Source organism: Siniperca chuatsi, linkage group LG12 (assembly GCF_020085105.1).
Source record: "Siniperca chuatsi isolate FFG_IHB_CAS linkage group LG12, ASM2008510v1, whole genome shotgun sequence".
Classification (NCBI taxonomy): Eukaryota; Metazoa; Chordata; class Actinopteri; order Centrarchiformes; family Sinipercidae; genus Siniperca; species Siniperca chuatsi.
Window position 1 is genome coordinate 6,707,486 of NC_058053.1, and position 17,261 is coordinate 6,724,746.

The window sequence follows — 17,261 nt, forward strand, 5'->3', positions numbered from 1 at the left end:
AGATGACATCTTCCAGCTCGCCCTTCATCTGAACTGGTTAGGAAAGCTGTAATTATTGTTTTGCTAACATCACTGGCACTAAAGTTAGATATTTTCTAACTCTGTGGACACCGAGATGTAATAATCAACCCTCGCTTCTTAGCCACGCCATCGTAAAAGTACCAGATAATGCCAGTGGAGAGAGAGGCTGGTGAAGGCTGATTTATTCAGGATGAAGCAGTTTATATAATGTTGTTATTGTCCAGAGCAGTTGGTCTACACCTTTGTGTGTGTGTGTGTGTGTGTGTACTTGTACTTCCTACATAGTAAGGACCGGAACAAGTTTTTAACCAACAGAGTGAGGACATTTTTGGAAAGTGAAGACATTTTTGGAAAGTGAGGACATTTTTGGAAAGTGAGGACCTTTTGGCCGGTCCTCACAACTTCAAAGGGCTGTTTGAAGGTTAAGACTTGGTTTTAAGGGTTAGGTTAGGGGCTAGGGAATGCATTATGTCAATGAGGGTCCTCACAAGGATAGAAGTACAAGGATGTGTGTGATGAGACCAGATGGACAAAAGACAATGCCAGAAGTGAAGATATGTGCTATAAGGCTCAAAGGGCCAAATTACACACACACACACACACACACATAAAGAGTAATGCAGTACAGACACATTCTCATACATATTAAGATTGCAGGTCTAATAGTGCTCAGTATAGATTGTCCAGATATTATTATTTTATTTATTGCCTAATTGGTTCATTTTTGATCACAACCCAGACCCAACCGCATGTGCAAATAAACAACAAAAGCCTTAAAGTTTGGACAGTCTGTCGAGGAAGACACCTTAATTACACTTCAAACCCTACAGAGGATCTGAATGGAAGCATCTGCACAAACACTGATATATATTTCACAGCCTTGATCTCTGCATGACAGCAGTCTGAGTGATTGTCCTCCATGTTTTTTTAGAATGACTGTGATCTCATACAGAGGGATTCAAAAACAACATGACAGCTCAGACTGTCACATGGCAACAGCATCAGATTAAAGATAGTTTCTCAATATGACACAAATCAAAAATGAAACCACAGACAAGTCATCTGTTTCACTGAGGAAGGAAAAAGTCAGTATCCCACACCACATAGTCCTAGCAGGACTCCTTTTACAACTATTTCCCAATCCAGTTCCACTCCCCCGGCTTCCAGAGTCCACAAGAAACCCCTGATGATTTTTTGAGGTGAGAGGATGACACCTACAGTAGCATTCAGTCATTTCATAGAAAAAGATACACCGTGAGCTTCAAAGGATTGGAAAAACAGAGGAAACAGCAGAATTTTCCTTGGAAGGTGTGGATGCACATACGGGCACTCAACATGGTGGTATCACGTCTTCTCATTTACTGTCACTGCATGTCCAGACTCAGGGAGTTTCTCTTTTCGCAGGGTCAGTGACTGCAACGCCAGGAGCAGAGAGGGGTCAAGCACTCCTCTCATGGATACTTTAACAGGTGTGGGGATGATAAGCTCTCCTGTCGCCTATAGTTTGAGAGTCTCTCAGCATTCGACAAAGGCAATGTCATGTAAAGGTTGTATATCCACCAGAGGTTTGAGGCTGCTAGACAATATCTTGTGAGGAATCTAGACTGAGAGAAGAAGGTTTGATTGATTTAAATCCTCAGACCAGTTTTGGTAAATTTTGAAGTAAATTATTATTGCTCTCTCCTCCATCAAAAAAATAAAAAAGCACTAGCCCAGAGGCCTGATGATAATGTGGCAGGGCCCTTCTGTGCAGGATCAAAGTCTTAGGGACCCTGATTAAATGATGGAAAGGCGGAGACGAGCTGAAGAAAAAGGCCAGAACCTCTGCTAATTCCTTAATTCCTCCAGCCGAGGCTCTGCCAGGTGAGGCATCTCGCTCTTTCTCCACTACGTGAGGTTTCGTCCGTTAAGCATTTGCAGCAGGGTTGCTCTATTAGTTTAGCTGTCAAATTGTCTGCACACACCAATGCCGAAGCCAATTCATCTATGTTCACTGCAAAAGGCAAATCGAACAAGTGCGAAAAATTGTTACAATAAAAAAATTCCACAAGATTGTGGAATATGCCAGTATAAAATGATTTATGAACCAATTTTATAGCAAATTATAACTTTATTCTTTTTTTTAAAGCAAGCAGTTTCTCTGTTGAAGTTTTTTTAATGAATAAATATGCCGTGTGCTCGACATGAACAGCATGTCATTTCTTGTAATGTGACAAACAAACTACAATTGAACTTATTTACAGTGATCTTTATATGATCCTCGTTTTATCCAGTTTACCAGGTGATCCTCCACAACACACAATGAGAGAAAGACAGAGAAAGATCAATACTTGAGGTGTATTTGAAGTCTGAGTAATGCTTCATGTATCGCCGTGGTCGCAGCCGACACAGCTGACTTTCAGCTTTGCCAACACACACACACACACAGAGGGGAAGTTCAGTCATGCCGACATCAGCCTCCAAAGTGGTATAAGACTAACCTTAGGATTTTTTACTGAACCAGACGAACACAGAATACCGTTTGAGGCACCCAGAGTGTAAACCTTTGCTTTATTCCCTTTTTACTGCAAATTAAAGTTTTGTAGCTTTTTCCGTCTGATTTTACGGGAAACATCTGGATCTCTCGCACCACTGGAGCAGTGGCCCCGGGTGATTCTGTGCTGCTCAGCTGTGAGGGCCCAGGATAATGAGCAGGTATCAAACGGGCTCCTATGGATAAGCCGGCCTAAGTAGGAAGGGCTGTCCAACAGCATCTGAGACCACCATGCCAAACATCAAGACATGTTATTATTATTATGAAAGATTTATAAATCTTAAGAAAGGAGTTTGCCTCTTATTGCTTGAATTGTTTGTTAGAAATTTCAGAAATAGTGACTATAAGAATATTCGATTGATAGTGAACACCAAGTTAAATAAAAAGGAAAAGGAATACATGACTCATGACTCATCACTGAATTTACAGTGAAAGTCTGGATGCTCACTCTGTAAAACTGCCATATATACATTCATGTAACATAAAGTGTGTGTTAACGCTAATGAATAAGTGGATAATGTGGGTTTGGTGCATCAGCAGCAGGAGAATAAATGCTTTCCCTTCAAACCACACTGACCTTGAGAGAATCAGACTGGCAGTAATATAAATGCTATAATTCTACAAAGGTTCAGACTTTGCCTGGAAAACAATGGTGATTGTATAACAGCATCATCATGCTGCATGGCATTTATTATCTCCTGAATATTATTTTGTGATGCACTTTTCCACCTGGGAAATGACTGCCTGGTATTTATGAGAGTGACATTCACTGGCCTGTAGCCATCTAAAATGTAATCTAGATTTACTGCAGTTACAATAAAAGGGCAGTGGTTGTTGTGCTGGTGGTAAAATTAGGAAGCTATTCAAAAGTGTGACTTGAAAGTAAAGATTTGAACAGCAGTGCAAAGTTGAGCTGAACCAGCCACAGAGAGTCATTTACACATAGCAGCCCGCGTTAACAATGAGCTCCTTTCAGTGTTTAGATTGCATCTAACCACGTCTGGGAAAACGAGATGTAAACAATTTTAATGTTTTAAGAGTGAGCCGGAGAGATTCAAAGGAAATTCTTCAGTCGTCTAGTTGGAGTTTTTTTTTTTTTTTTTTTTAAGCTGCAGGCCGAGAGTTATTGTCCTTATCTGCGGTTGTTGGGGCTCCCTGCTCGTTAAAGAGCCCGAAGGCATCGCCATTTGAAATGATTACTCGTTATTCAAGCGGACAAGCATTTTATATGGCTGAGTTTGAAACTGGCTCGAATTTCCTCCACTGTTAATGAAGCTGTATTTTTTATGGTCATTTTGTTTTATTATTATTATTTAAGTCGGCGTTTTCTTTCCATAACAAGAGGAGGGGAGAGGAAAGTGGGGGCGGGGGCACATTCTCACACCCGGCAGTGAAACAAAGATGGTGTTGCTATTTCTTTCCCTAATCCGGCAGCCACCAGGGCAACCTGAGCAGCGAGCCGCGGTGTTTTAGGCTGGTTCAGATCGTTTTCATGAGCATTTCGTTAGATGGACATTCACCAGAAACTTGCGTGAATTCGAACTGATTTTATTGGAATTTATTTATTATTATGTTTTAGCTTCAAATCTACAGCTGAAATAAAAAACAAAAACAAAAACAAACAAACAAAAAAAAAAAACCAATTCAACCATATTTCGTTCAAAAATATGTGTTTTAATAAATAAGCAAAAACAAAAATGTACATTGGACGGAGTTTGGAGACTTGCTAAAGAAAGTCGGGGAGATAAATCCATGCAGCAAATGACTCTAAATTGCATTGGTCCCTTGACAGGCTATAGGCGTACTTACACAAGTATGTACAATATGCATTCATTTATATATATTTATACTTTGCTTTAAAGTCTTTGAAAAACAAAATATATATCCTTCTAAAGACGGTTAGGATGGCTTTGCTGAAATACAGGCCGTACATCTTTGGCCTCGACACATTGCAGGTCTGTCTTTTTCCCTCTCTGCCACAAACAGCTCCAGACAGTCAGAAGCAGTGTGATGAATCTGCACGCGCGCGCACACACACACACACACACACACACACACACACACACACACTCCCAAGAGTTTGTAGTTGTGGGTCACATTACGTCTCTCCGCCATGCCTTTGAGGTCGATGGGTTCTTCAATAATCCCTTTGGTCTTCATACTTTGTAGAAGTAAACAGTCTGTGATGGAGGGAAAGAGACACATATAAAAACCATTATTGATAATGTGCAATAGAAATGCAAACTAACTAGATCTACATATTGATTTAGGCTTTTTTTTCTGATGTTTTTTTTCCAACATGCACTGGCTCGCTTTGCATGTGGGAAGTCATTAATGAATCAATTATGAGCCATGAGCTGAGTAAAACCACATGGCAACAGAAAAGCAGGAACATGTTGTATGTGGATGCAGTCCTGCAGCTGCAGCGAAAGACAGAAAAACACCGTTTCTCTGGCTTTTAGTTTGAAGCACCTGAGTAAATTCACGCGTTTTCATTTCGCTGCGGATTAGTGGACAGTCCTAAAACAATAAAATCTGATTCCTCAGAGCAACATTAAGCCTTGAGTCGTTATTGAAATATATCAGAAAGGTCACTTAGGGCACGATTTGTAAGTGTTATTTTTGCAGGCCTTTGTCGTGTTCATGAATCACATCCCCATGTGAATGCTGATTTTCATTTTGCCAGTTTGAATCCGTGCAACAAAATGAATCCTGTTTCTTCCGAGAGAACAGATGGTTTCATTTCTGTGTATGCCACATGTTTTGAGAAAGAAAAAAAAAGAGAGTTTCTAAGGTTGTTGAGGCTAAACTACACTTTTCAATGCTTTGTTATTTTCTTTTACATTCCACGGAGGTACAGTTAAACTCAGAATTACTCCTTCAAATTGACTGTGCTTACACAAATCACTGTAATGAAGCTTATCCCTGTCCCCCCCGGCACCGGGGTTGGTTTATAGGACAACAAAGCCTCGCTGACGGGCGGTCTGCTGACTACACGTCAGGCCGAAGGGAACTAAACAAACCATCTGAACCGAAAGTGTTGTTTAGTGTCGCCTACTTTGTGTTCTTTCGCTGGGGAGCGTTATTCGGACCATCTAATAAGAGGTAGCCTTAAATGCAACAGCTCACATTACAACACCGGTAGGCCTACCTTTATTTTGTTACATTGGTATTGAAAAGTTATTGGTGAGGCGTCAGTTCAGTTATTACATAAGAGCATCTGTCAAATGTTCCAAGCGGACTCAAAAAGGACAAGTGGGGTGTTTCCTGAAACTGACAAGATGCTGTCATGTGGTCATGATGGCGTTCTTCACTAAAATCCCAGCCGTCAGAAGGTGAAACAAAACAACCACTCCAAGAAAAGTTTCCTCTCAGCTGTCAAGTCTCTGAACGGCTCTTAACTTTTTGGGGTCACTGCGTCATTGACGTGGGCTCTCACGACACGAGCGAACCAGGCTGCAAATCTGCAAAATAACGTGACCAAATCCTGCCTGCTCGTTAATACTGGCCTCTGTTTTTATTGTCTTTCACTGGCTTGAACTTTCATGTCCAGCCGAGCTGCCCATTCCTGCGGTCTCCACACAGGAAAGCTCTCTATTGTGGATATAAATTACCCGTGGTGGCACTACAGCTGCGTTTTGGTGCGCCCCGGTACTTTTTTTTTTTTACCCCACTCATTACGAAATACTGTTAAGAAGGGCTGAATAAGGATTAACTGCAAAAGTCAGTTCTGGGCAAAAATAGAACGGACTTGATGTCCTTTTTGGTCAAGACATATTCTTCATGTGAAAATGTTCCAAAACTATTATTTGTATTAATCCGCCCACTTCCCTGCGCCTACTCCTTCTCTCAAAAATAAATACAGTGTTCCTTTTTCCACATTCCGGACTGGACTTAGGCGTTTAGGTTTGACTGGATGCTTGTGGGATCTTGAATGTATCGACAAGTAAACTGATGGAGCAGTTGTCTGTGGGTCACCCAGGCCTTGCGCACAGCAGCATCCAGATGCAGACGCACAGCCGGGCGCTGGAAAGATGCTGAGGCCTCGGTGAGAAATCCGTCTCACACAGAACAAACGCAGCACGGCAACGGCCGCATTCGAACACGTGAATTTGAATTTCGGTGCACAGCTGATGCACACGAACGTTTCGGCAATCATCTCAACATCTGGCCGCAGCTTTGCTTTGTAATCTGATTGCTTGGAATATTTATTGTGCGCATCAAAATGTGGCAGCAGGCTGTAAGTTACATCCTCCAAAACCAAGACACTTGCACAGTATACAGATCATAACATGAGAAGCTGCCTCATATACATGTATGTCAGCCTCCATCATCATACTGTTCCTTAACTGTTTAATATGTCTCTGTTTATGTCAGTAATTTCCTTATGAAGTCACTTATTTATCCACCCTTCATGAATAAAACCCCATTTCTTCGAGGTCTGCTACCTCTAAGGCTACGGATACTGTTAATGTGAGATTTCTTTGCTTCAGTTTGTGGTACCCACCGCTTTGGCATTGTGAGTGGAGGTCTCTGGGTGCTAGTGAGATGCTGACATAGACCAAGCACCCTCCATCCTCCACACGGAGAACGCGTAACTGAGTCTTTCGTGCGCAACGTAGCTGCAGCTGGACATCTTGTTGTCCATCTCGTCGCTCTGCAGCACCTGACAGAGAAAGTCAATGTATCTGGAGGCGAGCTTCAGCGTCTGTATCTTGCTGAGTTTGTCCGACGGCAGCGTGGGGATAATTTTGCGCAAAGACGCAAAGGCCTCGTTCAGAGACTGAGTCCGTTGCCTCTCCCGGACGTTGGCCAGGACCCGCTGGTTCTGCAGCTCCTCATAAGACTGAGTGCTGCTCGGACTCGGCTTTTTCCCCCGTTTCACCGGACCCGGGCTGCTGCCGCTGCTGTCCTCGCTGGACTTTTTACTGTTTCTCCTCTTCCTGCGTTTCTGCTGTCTGTCCAGCTCCTCCTCGCTGGTCACCAGACTATCCACAGGGGAGACCGGAGAACTGGAGCCCTCTTCCATTTCTTTCTTGAAGAAATGCAGGGATAAAGCGGAAAAAACGTTGTCCACCTTTGAAGCCGTGGTTACAAAAATGTATAGATATCCGTAAAGATGAGGGGAACAATTTCAAGACGTCTCACTCTCTGCGCGTCTTGCTTTAGGAGAAACTGGTTTCAAACTGGAGGCTGGCACGCTTCTCCTCACGCAGGAAGTTTTTTCCTTCAATTTTTTTGGAAACTTTATCCCAGTTTCAGATGCTAAATAGTTTTGAGAGTGGAAGGGGAGTGGTTTTGAGGGCGGAGGGGGAGCTAGTGTGCGTCTTGGTCCGCTAATAAGCAGGAGGGACCAGTCATGGTTTCATGTGTCTGGGATATGACTGAAACAAGGAACTTATTTACTGTCAAAAGCGACGGAAATTTGTTTGATTTTTCCAGTTTGCGCACGGTTAGTTTCTTTGGGTTTATTATTATTTTTTACTGAAATGCTAAATTGAGCCACAATTAATCAATTTGGATTGAAATGGATTGAATTATTACAAATAGTCCTAATTAAACGTTGGTACGCATCCCTTAGAGTTATTTTATTTATCCTGAATTGCTGGTGATAGTCTTTCATAGTCTATATGGTTTCGAATATGAGCTCATTTTTATACAATTTAATAATATTCCCTTACAGAAACATCTCAACATCTGTAATATTTTCACGAAATTTGAGGAGTTTAATTAAAGCAAAAAATATCAGCCTGAGCCATGCCGGTCAAGAAAACTACCGAGTTTACTGCTGTATAAAATGCATTTGTTCTGAGGCTGTGTGCCACAGTCCAGTCTCTCTCTGCAGGGCCTTTTGTATCCTGTCAAACCATCCATGTGCAGTAAATACTACGTTTACCTCTTCAGTGTGGAGTATGTGCTCGGTGGAGGGCGATTTACGCGCAAATTCAACGGGCTTGAGGAAATCCATCCACTTGATCTTTAATCGAATCAGGTCTGTACGCTCTCACAGTTCCTATAATGTGGAAGTCAAACAGGAAGGAGGCTTAAACCAACCGAGGAGCTCTCCGGTTTCTGTGGATACCTCCAGTGGACGGTTTGTCCATGCGTTTTGTCAGCGGTCCACCTCTTCATCTGTCATGTCATGTTTTCCTTATACACGGAGCGGCGCACAGGTGGCTCACATTATAGAGCAGATTTTATCCACTGCCAAAATGCAGTTTGTCCAAATCAGCTGACTGACCTCTAGAGATTTCTGTGGTTCTTTGTTGTGGATTTTTTGGCTATATGGTTCTTTTACTCCCATAAACTGCAAAAAAAAATAAAAAATTCACAAGTCATTTTCTTTAAAAAAGAAAGAAACAACAAGAGGAAAAAAATCTGCCAGTGAGGGGAGATCATTTCTCTTGCTTTCAAGATGTTTCTTCAGTCGAATATAATTTTCTAGACGCTAGAGGAGTGATCTGCTTAATTGTGTCTTATTTTTACATTTACATTTTACATATTACATTTATCTAACAATATAGAAATAATGCATCTAAGACGTGATTTCTGCTTGTTTTAAGGAAGGAAGACATCTCTTTTCTCTTTTGTAGAGTAGGCTACTTTACCCACAAAAACATAATGTTGGATGATGTTACTGAAATGATTAAGGAAACAAGGCTTCAACTGTTAATGTGAGTCCATCCTTTAATAACATCGTACTGAATAATTGCCTCTTATTAGGAAGCAATTTTGCTAATTGACACTGTAGTGTACACTTCACCGAGAGTATCTGAAAATAATCAAACCGCAGTATCTTGAGTGCATGTGCCCTTAGGCTGGGCTGGCCCATGTTATGTGTGTTCTACACGTCCGGGGACACTGGTCGCTGTAAATGGGGCAGAACTGAGTTCCTCCTGAAAGTTGCACAGCATTTTTTAAACCCATGAGTGCTCACTTGGTATTGGGACATATCCTGGTTTTCCCTTGAAAGCTCCCTCGGCCTATGGGAAACCCCGGTCTGCTTTGTGTTATGGGTTCCACTGGTAATGGTGACTGTCACACTACTTTTACTCAGTGCCAGAGCTCTTAGTTCAGACCCTGGCATGCCTCAAGTATAGGTCGAAGTGTGGTTACATTTTGCCGGTCTAGTTGATACAACCTCTTTATAAAGAAGGTAATGTTTCACACGTGCAAATATGAAAGTAATGCCCAAATATGTGTGAGTGCGTTGCATAAAAGAGAAAACATGCACATGCAGGAACACACACACTTTCCCTGATTATGCCCTCTGACCTTCTGCTCCCTGGCTCAGCTTCAAGAGGTCTCCGTGCCCAGGGGAGAAGGTTCTGACTTGCACAGTGAGACCCTGCACAGCGTCTGGGAGGTAGGCTCCACATATACAAACTTCACAACAAGACAAAGAGTGAGAGGGGCCCCTGGCCAACACTTTTCCATCCACTGTATATGCTCTGGGCAATGATAAGCTAGCTCTTATTCAAAAAGGCAAGCAGCGAATCATGAGGATGACAGGTTGCAACAGTCTCAAACTGATTGAATTTCATTCCCAATTATATTCCACTGCAAAACATAGTGTGAAAATAGTGGGAAAAACTGCGAGAAAGCTTAAACGTAATAATTTAACATACATTCTTGCAAAACTGGCACAACAGCATACACACTTTTTGTTATTTAACTCTGTTCAGGGTGTACGATCTACATAATTTTGAGCTTTTCCCGTTGAAGTTGAATTTCATTAACTAGATATTAAAACATCCCGAACTGATCATTTAGTGTACCTCAGCAAGGTCTCTGAAAACGTTTTGAAATGGAAATATAGGCTGTAACATCAATAAGGGGAAGTTACTGGCTCATTTGCTCTTTTATCCCCTGTGGATGTCGGTAAGTGATTCATGTATATCTCACCCAGCGCTCATTGGAGTTGAGAGGATTTCTTGGTCCCTGGCATTCTTGTAAGAACCCCCCTGAGAGAGATGAAGGGAGAAAGAGCAATGACGGCCAAATGAAGTGAGAGACAGAGGGGAGAGAGAGGGATGACCTGCCTCTCAGATCAAAGATGAGCTCGGACCGTAATTCAGCAGAGCAGAATGACGTACCTCTGTCTTGTCTGACACCTTTAAAACTAGCTCCACATGAGTCGAGGGCATGGCCTCATTAAGCCCAGATCCTCTCTGCTGTCACGTCAGTGAAAACACATCTTTGTCGTATGCACGGCCTTCTGCCTTCATATCAACCTCGTAAATAGAAACGACTGGTTGCGAGACAAGAAGTGAGACAGAGAGGTGTTGAGAGATAAAAAACAGGTTCGAAGAGAAAAAGAAAGGGATACAGACAAAAACAGAGGAAAGAGGCCAAATGTATGGATGCATGATGATTCACTAGTCTTTGATCTGACAGAGAGGGCTGTGGACGTGTGAGGGAAGTTATGGAAGAGATGATTTGTTAGGGGCTGCGATGAGTGGAATTTTACTGTCCATGTGCCTGCCAGGATCGGTTACCTTTGACTTCAACCCCCCCCAAACACTTGAGACTCACCCCAAATGATCTTGGCAAGAGGATCTAAAGCCGTGGCCTGTGTGCAAACATATGCATGTGTCTGCTTGTGTATGTGCTTTAAACTCATGTACAGTATACATTATCACCTGATTATTGCATCCATCACTGTATCTACATCTGCCTTTTCATACATGCACTTGTGTGTGTGTGTGTGTGCGTGCGTGTGTCAGAAAGTGATTCAAGATGAACCAAAGACGTTCAGCAGAGAGAGGAGAGGCCCAGCTGGTTCTCATTGCTCAGTAATACAGTGTCTATTACCAGCATCGCTTTTAAAGCTACTTGTAGCCCCACCGTTTCCATTAGAGCAACCATTTACATATCTGTACTACAAACCAGTTCTGCAAGCTGGCCAAAGAACACCTGATGACATGTACTGAAGAAATTTAACAAGCGGTAACTGGGATCTGTTTCTGTAAAACTACAGCAGGCAACACGGGTGTGCGATTACTTTTTTTTGGAAGAAAAAATATACTGATTTTCTAAGGTAATACAACCAATAAATTGTGCTTGATTGATACATGGTAGTTTCAAACTCATTAGCTTTACGCAGTGGCCAAAGGTATTGGAAATGAATGGTATATGTTGATAAATACCATCAAAAAACAAAAAAAAAACTTCAGCACAAATGCAAACAATATTAAAATCCTAAATATATAATAAAATGATTTGACTCCGCCATGACAAACACAACATCAATGACTTCAGCTCAGCTACTACTTCTTTAAACATTATTCTTTCTTGGTATCATAAAGGTGCAATACCAGAATAAAAAAACAACTTTTGTGTTTGCTGTTTTTTTAACTACAACCCTGGACTTTACAAAGTGGGTTGGTTCCCAGAGTTTGAGAAAAACAAAAGCTATGTCTGTTTTATTGCACAGTTGTTTTCCAGTAAGTTGTGAAAATGTGACTCACTCGATGGCGATCCGACACGAGATCTGTACGAAAAACATTGCAGCCTTTATATAAAAAAAGCAACTGATTACATAACTTCAAAAGAACAATGGCATCAATCAGAACATATTAAGTATTGTTTTCTTTCTTGCTAAAAATAGTTAGATGTTATTCAAGTTCTTCTTCGGCTTTTGCAGTGTACCAAAGCACACAGACACTTTCCTTTACATGAAATAACAAAACCGGCGCTTAACAGCACTTATCAGTGACAGGCAGTGTTTCTAATAAGAGCCTGTATTTAGCAGAGGCCTTTACAGTGAATGAAACAACAGGCAATATCAGTGAGAGGTACATATTGGGCAATAAAACCATAGGCACCTCCACTCATAGAGTCATTCTTCAGTAACTCTCAGTAACGCCAAGAGCCCATTCATTCATGTATCCACACTTCTCCATTCTGCTGCTCCAGGGCTGATGACAAGGTGTTTCTGAAATCACATTAGGGGCCCTTTCATAAAGGTTTCATTGGGGAGTGTGTAACAGCTTGAAGCATTTAGGCTTTGTTTAATACGATGCAGACTCGCTGCTCAATGCTTTGTCTCCAGTGTGGAAAGGGGCCCGGGATGCCAGAGACCCCCACTGTCAGAGTTCGCTTGGATATCTGGAGATGGAGGGGGTAATAGGGCAGAATAACCCCCCCTACCTACACACACACACACACACACACACAACGCCACTACCACCCCTTAAAAACCTGCGTGCTCAATACCTGACTCTGCCCTGCTGCCCTGTAGAGTTATGGCCATCCAGTGAACAAGCCAAGCTTTGAAGTGCAGCTCTCCAAGGCTTTACACCCTATGGGAGATGTGCGTGGAGAAAAGAAATCATGATATACAGTACTGCGTCCATTTCAGGCACATGTTTAATCTGTTAGGTAAGGTAACCTAGTTCCCAAACACTAACTGTTCATCAAAATGAAGCTGAAAATTATAATTACATAAAAAAATGTAAAAAAAATAAATGAATATTTATTTATATAATATTTATAATAATTGAAATACATTTTCAAAATATATATTACAGTATATTACATGAATTTCACAGACGCCTTTGTCCAAAGCAACTCACATTTTTCCCCCATACACACACACACACACACGCACATTGGGATCAATTTGGGGTTCAGTGTGTAGTTCATGGACACTTCGACACATGCACAGGGGTAATTGGATAAAACCACCTACCCCTATGATTAATGGCTGACCTGCTCTACCACCTGAGCTACATATTTATATATGTATACACAAATGAAGTAGTTGTGGAGGGTGCTGATTGTTATGCTGTTTATTTGATCAGTTTTGTCCAATAAGAGAGGGCTCTTGGCATAAAGTAACAAAGCTTAAATTCAACCCATACTCAACTCAAATGCACTTCATTGACTTGACAGTTACAAAAAACAGTGTTACCAGAGCAATTATGTTGGCTATAACACAATTATATTCATTATGCATGTACTACTTCCTGAATCTGAACTCTAACCAGGCCCAACAAGAGGGAAGGGGGCGGGTCCTGTTGATAGGGTCAGAGTTAATTTGCTGAAATGACAGAGAGGCTGTGCACTCAGGTGCTGATGGGGCAGTCTCCTGCACAAATAATGTAGCGTAATTAGTGCTGCACTTGTGACCCTGGTGCCAAGGTTAGCATGGCGGTTGGCTCAGGTTCACAGTGCGATGTGTTAGCCAGGTGGCCCAACTAGACTGGGCTACGGCGAGGTTAGACTCGGCTCAGGCAGTTTGGGGGAGGCAGTGCAAGAAGGCTGGGTAAACAGTAGTGTTGTTTGCTCTGCTGATTGGGCTAGGACAAGTAGGGTGGAGATCACCGGATGTCAACACAAGGGTGGCATTTACAGTCCACTGTCACTCCCTCAGTGTCACCTGTGTCACCAACAACATCCTCAGACTGGACTGTTAGTTTATCCTGAAGCTACAGGAACATTAATCTTCTCTGTGTGCCCCAAGCTAGTAGAATAATTGATTAAGCTACTGTACATTGTTTCATTTCACAGCTTACCCTGATAGTTCTCTTAGCTCACACTGCTAACCCCTTAGTGCATGAAACTGTTTATTTCTCTCCACACACAGTGTGTTTGCTCTGGCCACCGGGAGGGCTGCAGTTCTAATCCAAGGAGGAAATCACTGAATGTTCCAGTGCTCATCTGAGAAGGCTTCAAATGCGTGGCCCCCCACTGTTCAGGACCCTTGAGTGCAGGCCCCTGGGACACATTGTAAAGATGACACCACATTTCTCCTTCACACACTCTGCTCTGAGTTATTAGCTCTGAGGCTAAAAGCGTGGTCTTGTGAAGAGGAGCTGTAATGAGAAAAACAGGTGAGCTATTTAACTAGAGTTTCACAGCTATTAAAGGGCCAACACACCGGGTTGCCATGGTGATGAGTGCAGGGTGAGGGGCTTCTGGGGGGTCAGCATTTTTGTTTTTTGGGAGTTATTTGGGTTAGTCTGTCTTGCTGAATAACCAATCTGCTTTTGGATACCCTAAATTGGTTTATGATATAAAAAGCTGTCTCTGCCTTTAATGGAGTAGGTGTCAGCCTTTTTGTCAACACTTACCTCAGTTACAGGTTCTGTATATGCATTTAGGTTCTGAAAGGTACATCATGCTTTAAAGCTCTTAGATCCATTGCAACATGGCAAAAAATAGGTTATTAATGCGATGGATGTCAATCGATATATGATTTTTAAAACTTTTTTCCACTATACTGCTGTTCTTCACTTGCATGTACTCTACTGTATGTGTTTTGCTATAACTAACAAATGTTTACATTCATTTCTCATTTAGTTTGATGATAATTTTTTTTTTCTTAGCAGAGGAAGAACAGTTTGCAAAAAATCTTGGGCTGTGTGTGCAGGTTGTGAACATTGTTACCTCACTCACATGAAAAGTAAAACCAGCACTTTGTAGGCAGGTTGTGGCTGTTAGAAGTATGCACCGTCACAGTTTGATATTAATAAATATGTTGCACCTAATATTTTTAAGTGTTTTTTACATGGAGACCTTTTTTTTTAACTTTAGCCACTTGCAATGAAAACTAATTCAACACTGTCAGCACTGAGACAATCCCTCTGAACAAAACAGAGCTTTGTAAAGTACTGTTCATGTACTGTTCTACACCCGGCATGCTGCATATTGAGCATGGCAGGTTTGGGAACAGAAACTTAAATGATACATCTTTGAGGATTAAAAGACCTTCACACCCAGTCTGAAGTTGTCATCTCTTGTATGTGTAAGTCACGCTGGATGACACTGGCAGCTGAATGCTGGAAATTTGCAGTAATGTAGAACACACCACCACATGGACATGGAGTTTTACATTGTTGCTGTGGGGGGGGGATATTTGTCTTTCTCTCACTGTCTGACCCCAGAGTGCCACATATAGCAGCCATATTTCCCCCTTAAACCAATATTTGTTTACATAGCAGTAGTCCCAAACAAATAGGACCTAAACTCAGGACTTGTAGAAAACTTCTAAGTGAGAAATTTTAAAGGCAACCACCTGAGTTTTTTAAATACATTTTGGCCTAAACTTGTATCCACAGAGTTATGTGGCAAATGATTTACTGTATATCAAACAAATATGCTACATTCAAAATTTGTTGAGCTTTCAACAGGGCTCTTTCAGATCTCCCCCATCCAGACCCCGTCATTGTTCCAACAGGATGTGATGCACTAATTATATTTACAAGTGCAAGGCCCAGACTCCAGTGTTACACTAACATGATAAACACACCTGCCGGCCGATGGCAGAACAGCCTCAAAGTGTTTGTCAGTGTAAGTCTGCCGGATGTTAAATCAATAAACTACCTCAACACAAAAAAAGAAGCCTGATGCAACAGACTGGAAGAATCTTACTCATTCTGGCCCCCAAAATGTTCCCCTTGGCTGAATCATATCTCATCTGAATGGTATTCAGAGCTGCTTTTGATGGGTCAAGATCTCACAATGATGGCTAGAAGATACTTTATGGTGTCAAGTGACATTATCTAAGCTTTATCCATTTGATTTCTTGAATACGTAAATAGATGCATAAATGGCTAATTAAATAATCTGACAAAAAAAATCGTAACTCAAGGTCCACTTACTAGCTTTCTCAGGAGCTTTCAAACATGTCTCCTTAGCTTCATCAGCAAATGGAGTCTGCTCATTTGTCATGGAATAAATTTGTTTTTTAATACTTTAATAATTTAAAAGGTATAAAAGAAATTAAAGTAATTATATACACTATATATATAGTGTATATAATGACTTTCATATATATATATACTTTGTGTTTGTTTCCTCTCTTGTCTCTAAAATACGGCGTGCTATAATTTTGTCAGTAATGCTCAACTACATTATTTAAATATGAATAATTATTCATTTTATTTATATAATTTTATGTGTCAAATGTCATTTGAAAAATGAAGATGGTGTATTTATATCATATTTTGAAATATTACATTTCAATAGTGAGAGAGAGTTTTTGAGTTGGTACACGATGCTGTTTGTCACTTTAATGCTAAACTGACATTTTTTGTACTTGTTAGTAAGTTTCAAATTTAAGATAAAGTGCTCATTTTTCAGCTTTGTATCTGTGACATGTGCAGTTTGAATATATATCAAACACCACAGACACATAGCTTAACAAATATTAGCCCTTGTCGCAATGATAAAATCTTTTTAAAGCTCAGCTCATAAAGCTATTGATTCGGACACAAAGCATCAGAAAGACTACATGAATAAATCCCTAAATAGATTTAGCCAACCAATACCACTAGGGGGACCCAGGGGTCACTGAGCAATCAGAGTGCCGCAAAGGTCACTTGCAATTTGGTGATTGCTACCATTAAAAGGCAAGGGGCTTATACAACACGTTTAAAGGTCCAAATCCTGTGCTAAAGTTCAGTTCTAAATGATATTTCATTTTCTTTTAATTAAATCACGTTCTTCAGCACAGCCGCATAAACCTGCCTCATACATAACACAGGGTCTCTCGTGTGCATTTACATCAACACCTGTAAGAGCAGTAAATCACAAAAGTGCTTGAACACACACACACACGCTCACACACACAGAGGGACAAAGAAATTGACTGAAATGTTTCCAAATGGGACAGGTTTTCTCCCCAAGAATCTACTTGTCCAACATAATTTTACAGCACCTTTCCCAGCACATAATTGCAAGTAACTTCATAAAAAAAAAA

General features: G+C 41.2%; 1 protein-coding gene across 2 annotated transcripts; it reads right to left on the bottom strand.

Moving 5' to 3' along the window:
- Positions 1-4,207: 4,207 nt before the first annotated feature.
- Positions 4,208-7,828, bottom strand: twist2 (twist-related protein 2). Of its 2 annotated transcripts, none has more exons than XR_006380074.1 (2): positions 5,706-7,828; positions 4,208-4,734 (listed from the first exon to the last, which is right to left on the bottom strand). XR_006380074.1 is itself a non-coding variant. In XM_044216066.1 (2 exons), the coding sequence occupies exon 1, from the start codon at positions 7,581-7,583 to the stop codon at positions 7,095-7,097; it is 489 nt and encodes a 162-aa protein (XP_044072001.1). In that variant the 5' UTR covers positions 7,584-7,815; the 3' UTR covers positions 4,208-4,734; positions 7,062-7,094. The 2 variants fall into 2 exon arrangements, 1 of the variants encoding a protein (XP_044072001.1); XM_044216066.1 differs by having other exon boundaries at positions 7,062-7,815.
- Positions 7,829-17,261: the final 9,433 nt, after the last annotated feature.